The sequence below is a fragment of the Nanorana parkeri genome, unplaced genomic scaffold, assembly GCF_000935625.1.
Source record: "Nanorana parkeri isolate BGI_ZX_2015 unplaced genomic scaffold, ASM93562v1 scaffold870, whole genome shotgun sequence".
Classification (NCBI taxonomy): Eukaryota; Metazoa; Chordata; class Amphibia; order Anura; family Dicroglossidae; genus Nanorana; species Nanorana parkeri.
In genome coordinates, this window is record NW_017307138.1 from 247,110 (window position 1) to 253,963 (window position 6,854).

Genomic DNA, 6,854 nt, shown 5'->3' on the forward strand with positions numbered 1-6,854 from the left:
AGATATTATAGACGAAAACTATTATGGGGGAATGAGGACACTTCTGCTGCCCAGATGAAACTTCCTGATGATGAATCCTAATGACTGCAGACATCCTCTGCTATGCCACTCCCAAGCCTGAAACGGCTGATTATATCATAAGTATTAGGTTTGAAAACATTTTGCAGTTCATCTCCATTGCTAAAGTAAAAAGCAGTGTAAGAAATACAAAGACTGATTAAAAAGAGAGTTACAAATCATAGAACTACGACAGAAAACCCATTTGGGTACTACTAGACAATTAGTGTTGCTGAGGCTTTTTACAAAAAAAAACAACACAAAAACAACACAAAAACAAAAACACTGCTTACCTTCATGATAAAAAAACCACTGATTAAAGTGTAACCCTAACACTGAACTCTCATTTGCTCCCTTTGGGTCTGCTAAACATACCATTGGTAGGGTTTTGTTATATCTGTTCGACAAGTGCAAAAACACCTGGTGATTTTGCCCGAAATCTTGCGAGCTGAAAACTTCCTGTGCTCTCTGCCTTTGCACCAGGAAGAGTTATGGAGATGAGAGGTCTGTGTTGTTTGCAATCATCAGAAGTGAAGTTGGCAGGGATGACACCACATGCTTAGGAATTCAAAGCTGTGTTGCCATGTCAAGGAGGAAGGTAGACACATCAACAGGTTATTTTTCTGCTTGCAGCGTGCTAAAAAATATGGAAGATATTTATGTTCTGCAGAGAAGAAATATATATCTATCTATATATAGATATATATATATATATATATATAGTTTATTAAAAAAAAAAGGCACCAGTGTTACTGCTCCATGTAATCAATTCATTAGCTATGACAATTTGGTTGCTTGATTTGTTTTCCTTCAATAAAAAGGCACAGATTAGAAGGTCTCCAAATCACCATGAAATAATATAACGTTCACACTTACTACATTATAATGGCACCAAAAAGAAATTAGACTTGTAAACCGTTAGTACAGCAGGTTTCATAAAATATACATGTCTGAATAATGCCAAAATCCATGTACGCTGGTTCTTGCAGTGCCATTTGGGTTAAAAGCAAAGCGGTTTGCAGGAATAAAACTTAAGCAGTGTCAGAGCAAACTGAACACGGTAAAAGCAGAACTTCGAAATCAGTTCTAATTGCAGGACGTGTGAGGAATTGTAGGAGTCCCTTACTGGCTGTTCTTCATACACATAAAATCAACAAATTCAGTCAACACCAAAAGGCTGGTAGCCAGAATTAACCTTCTGGAGCGCAGTGGATGTACTTCATTGTCTCGTTATAGCTTGGCACAAAGACACAGATGAAATCAAAGTAAGAGAATGATGTCATGCTATTGTGATGACACAGAGAAGCTCCTATATTTTTAGATGTTGAAAGCAGATGATGTCATATTCAGAACGTGTCTGGAACTCATTCTAGGTTTCCAAGGATCTTAATAAGGCAGCAGATTGTGTTTTGTCAGTAGATGAAGTGCAATGAGCGAGTCCATCTTAGTATGGCTCAGACTTTAAACTCTTGTACAGGCAACAGGTGAAGATCATTCCAAAAAGCTAAATGACAAAAAAATGAAATATTGTTACAAAGTAGGAAGCATTCATATTTTAATAAGTAATAATGTGGAGAAAACAAAAACGTGAAGGGCTTATACACAAAAACATTGTCATAACCCAGCTGGTAATCTATTCTGGTGGCTTTGAAATGAAATTGTCTGATATGACAATACACCATTGTTCCCAGGAAACACAGGCACTTAAAATGCCTTGTGAACAATCCAGCTACTGTCTAAAGTCTAAGAGAAACATGTATTATGAGTATTGCTCCTCAAAGTGCCCATAAACAATAGATGCCAATCATCCAACCTCTTGAATCCCTTTTTGGAGAATAAGTTGCTGGCTGGGCATTTTAAGCTGGTAGCCAAAAAAGAAAAACATTTCGGGAACAATTTTCCCGTGTTCTACACGTGCACATTTGTAGGAGATCCAGACACACAGAGTGTTTCTAAAGGTTGAGGGAACCTTAATATGTAGGTGAAGATGCAGGGGCACATTAATAATGGCCAGCAACTTTGCACTGTGCAGTGAGCATATTGCACAACTAACATTTCAAAAAGAATGTGAGGTGGCAGAAATAATTACCTGCATGCGTTTCCGGCAGTGTCTATATGAATGGTAGAGCAATTTTCCCAGATATAACGGGCTCTTGATGAGTGACTTGGCTCTTCTTATGAAAATACTTCTGGCTATAATAATCTATAATGTGCTCTCTCCATAGCTAATATGCATACCAATATTAGTCCATCAGGTAAGGCATATCTTATGCAGATATGTCTTACCTGATGGACACACACATTCACAGAAGTTTTAGAAAACCCCCACGTTTCCAGTTTTTATTGAAATGTAAGCAGTTGAAGTCTAGTGAATAATCTGAAAAGGTACAAAAGGTAAGCGGTAAATTGCCAGAGGTGAAATTAAAAAAAAAAAAAAAAAAAACCCTGAAAAATAATGTACATTTCAGACTTCTACAAAAAGGCCTTTTTCAGGTAAGAAGTAATGGATTATCAACTCACAGTAGTTGTACAGCAATGTAAGTAAATTAAGCCTGGAAAGTTTATGCTAACAATTCCTACAGGTGTCAACTTTTGTCGATTACTCACAAGCCCTCTGTCTGTATAAAAGCAGTGTTGGAACAGACTGTGTTACTACACCTACTTAAGCAATATTTGGACAGTATTATATTTCAGGAAGTAGTACACTGAGCGGCCAGATTATTATGACCACCCCATCAGTACTTTGTTGGGCCACCTTTTGCCTTCAATACTGCGGCGATTCTTCTTGGCATTGACTCCGCGAGATGTTGAAAGGTGATTTGAGGAATCTGACACCATGCCTGATGAATAGCACTGTCCAGTTCTGTCAGATTTGATGGTTGTGGAACCAGCTGCAAATACTCGCTCCATGGTTTCCGAGCGCCAACAATCATCCCACGTTCAAAGGCTGTTAAATCGCGTAGTTTACCCATATCTTCAGAAAAAAATCACTTCTACTGCCGTGGTAAACAACCTGCTTCCCTATTTATAATGGTCTGGCCCTCTAGCAACTTCAGCACAAAATTATAGCTAATTTGCCTACAAACGTCAGGTGGTCATAATATTCTGGCCACTCAGTGTATATTGCTCTCAAAATGGTGAGCAAAAGGCAATTAAGAAAGGGAAGACAGAAGGGCCATTATAACCCTTAAAAGTGTAGGTCTTTCTTTTAGAGAAATTGTAAAGAAAGCCAGGTGTCAGTGAGTACAGTTTCCTAAACCATCAAAAGGCACTTGGAAACTGGAGAAAACTGTGACAAGAAGAGGTCTGGCAGACCCAAAGGCACAACAGAATCAGAAGACAAGTTTCTGAGAGTCATCAGCTTGCGTCAAAGGCGGCTCACAGGAAAACAGCTTCAAGCAAAGCTTAACACTGATTGAGATAAGCAAGTCTCAATTTCAACTGTGAAGAGAAGACTTTGAGCTGCAGGTTTGACAGACCAAGTGGCAGTAAGAAAGCCATTGCTAGGATTGCATAATAACAAAAAGGAGTCTTGCCTGGGCCATGAAGCACCACCAGTGGACTACTGAAGACTGGAAGAAGGTCTTCTGAACCGATAAATCAAAATTTCAGATCTTCAGTTCATCACACAGGGTTTTTGTATGCTGTTAGAGTAGGTTAAAGGATGGTGCCTCAGTGTGAAACCCCAACTGTTAAACATAGAGGAGGAAGCGTGATGGTCTGGGGCTCTTTTGCTTACTCCAGAGTCAGCGACTTGCACAGAGTGAGTGGCACCCTGAACCATAACTACTACCACAGCATTTTGCAGCACCATGCAATACCCTCTGGTGTATGCCTAGTTGGTCAGGTGTTCATCCCACAGCAAGATAATGACCTAAAACAAACCTCTAGGCTGTGTCAGAACTACCTTAGAAGAAAAGAACAAGACGGTTGGCTTCAAATCATGAAATGGCCAGCACAGTCTCCAGACTTAAACCCCATCGAGCTGGTTTTGGATGAACTGGACAGAAAGGTGAAAACAAAGCAACCTACAAGTGCAACACATTTGTGGAAACTTCTGCAACAGTGTTGGGAAGAACTTTCTGAACAATATTTGATTTCCCCTGTAGAAAGACTGAAACTAGTGTGTTCAGCTGTTATATCTGCAGAGTACATTGAGACATTAAACTGTAAATTTCAATATAAACTGGTAAAATGGGGGTGTTCTAAAACTTTTGACCGGTAGTGTATGTATTCACAAACTGACATACACATTTATTTATTTCGAGGGAACATCTGGCCTTGGCTGAAGGTCTATGCTGCTACAAATTACACTTCAACCATTTAAAGTAATCATTTCCGCAAGACTTACCTGTACAGAGGCAATACCTAATCCCACCGCTCCAATAATAAGCAGGTGAGATCGGATGAAGGCTTCCAGTTTGGTGATGCAGCCACCCTGAAATCAAAAGAAAATAATATATAAAAATGTATGTTGGATTCATTGACATTTACCACACATTCACTGTATTTGTAATATGGTGAAAGTGATGTCTGTGAATGTTCACTTGGTGAACGTGTAATGATTATTATGATTATTTTTGGATGAATATTCAATGAATCTTTATAAATAGCACAGGATGTAGAAGGTTCTGATATAGAGCATAGTGTGGTTGTCTGTCCTTGGAAATTATCTGTTCCAATCCAAATAGAAATCAATGTATGCATATTCCTTTCTAAAATGTGTCATTATTAATTTTTGGCTCTAAAATCTCTAAAATCTGATAATTACATCATGTTCAGTTAATCCATGGTCTAAATTGGTTCAGTACATTTCCGTTTTTAGCGGATTATTTTCATTTTCAATAACCTTCTGTTTGCTGAATTTTTGGATTTATTAGGAAAATGTATGTTTACATGATGTATCACGTGTTAAAAAAAAAAAATGAATTATATTAAAATTATTTTAACAAAAATACATTTAGTTTATATATGAAGACGTGTGGCTCAAATCAATGTCAGCAGCCTAATGATGAGTACTGCTTTACAAATCATTGAGTTATAGTAAAGTTTATTGTATTCACTTAGAAATGAAGGCATACCAGGGTGACTATGGCCTACCAACATTTTACAGTTCTTAAACACTTCTGGACCTTTCAACTGCCTTATAAAAATGTTCATCTTCTCAGAATGGTGAATGTGTAAAGTATAGAATTTCAGTTAATGTGCAGTAAATATCACATTCACTGGGTTATAAAAGAAAATTTGCCAGTGACTGTTGCTCGCTATTGTGCCCATGCAAGTGAATCTTTCTCCTGGTATATGTATATAGACTGACCCTTTAAAGTGTCCATACAAAGAGCATGGCAGCTTATGTCTGGTTAGCTGGCACAATCTGCCACCAGCAGATCCCTTTCACCGGTTCCAAAGTGATTCCAATATGCCATGAAGAATCCTATAGAACTTTTGAAAGTCAAGTATTTGTGGCATAATCCAACTAAACATTTAGACTGCACCACTGCTAAAGCCATTTTTCTTGTCAAATCAAACAAGCTTTATTGTTCCTTGAGCATAATGTCAGACTGTACTCCTCTGAGGCGTTTCTTCTCGTCCAGGGCTTAATCATAGAAGTTTAGGGGACATTTGTAAAACCCCATATCGCAGGTACTTAAAAGGAGAACTATGAGATGAGTGATTTCCACTCACCTCATAGTTCTAGATAAAACTGGGTGTACACGGAGTTTGCACTCCTGCTTGGTGACATAGTACATAATGGCATCTAACGAATTCGTCCTTTGTTTTTATGCATCCGTGTTTCACCATAGACTGAATCTGGTATACCAGAGCCCAAACCATACTGCCAGGTTGGAAGACACAGCCCCATTGATTAGGTAAATCAAGGATCCCCATATGGCTACGAAGATCAATTTTTGCTATTTTTTTTTAAATGATATTTTGGATTGGTTAATGAAAATATGTGTAGCAAATGTAATGTAATTATGTTTCTTCCCATTGCCTTTCATATTGCATTGGTTACCATAAAAAAATTAGAGACTAATAAAAAAAAAACTGCACTGCAGTAAGACTATGAATATACTGCATACAAGTTGAATTTATAGCCCGGTCTTACCTCCACTTTGTAGATATTTGAAGGGTGGTCTCGTACCCCACAATTAGGAGTGACAGTCTTGCAGCAGCTGTCTGGAACCAAACGCCTGTCAGCCTCTGGAGACTTAATCCAAACACTCTCCTTCCAGTCCTGGGAATTATTACTTCCACAGCACTTAAACTGTATAAAAAGAAAGCCAAGCCTGGTATGAGACATATGAAAACAGGGGTTTTCCCAGTTTAAAACCCATTGGGTGCAGAAAAAGTAATCTTGTAAAACACCCAAGTCAGCAGTAACTGCATCTTATTAGAAGGAAAACTCCCCTACCTCTTGTTGTAGTTTGTCCACAGCATTAGTCACTTTTTCCTCTCCTGGCTGCTTGTACTTCTGGGTCATGGTTTCCTTTAAGCTTTGCTTCAGTTCATCATTGAGCTGCAGAGACAAACGGACACGGCTCAGTCTCATTTAGAACCCCTTTAGCTTTTAGCAGCCTTTTTGTTATTAAAACAGCAAGACTTCCTCAACCTCTCTTGTTTTAAGTCTAAGAGTTCACTGGTAATATCTACAAGGAGAGCCAATATTAATCATAAAACGATTTTTATGCTGAGACCATTACTTATTGAACCAATGTGTAACCAATGTGTAATCAGTACACATACACCTTAATACTACAAAAGCCTCAAACTGTTACAGGGTAAAGTTGAGTTAA

General features: G+C 38.3%; 1 protein-coding gene across 1 annotated transcript in view; it reads right to left on the minus strand.

Annotated features, from left to right (window-relative positions):
* Positions 1-949: 949 nt before the first annotated feature.
* CD151 (CD151 molecule (Raph blood group)) overlaps positions 950-6,854 on the minus strand; it is a 16,188-nt gene continuing 10,283 nt past the window's right edge. Inside the window, exons 4-7 of the mRNA XM_018565653.1 lie at positions 6,473-6,577; positions 6,167-6,325; positions 4,409-4,495; positions 950-1,561 (exon numbers count right to left, since the gene is read on the minus strand). Coding sequence (XP_018421155.1) covers positions 1,502-1,561; positions 4,409-4,495; positions 6,167-6,325; positions 6,473-6,577 — 411 coding nt within the window. The 3' untranslated portion in view covers positions 950-1,501. The remainder of the gene's footprint in view (positions 1,562-4,408; positions 4,496-6,166; positions 6,326-6,472; positions 6,578-6,854) is intronic.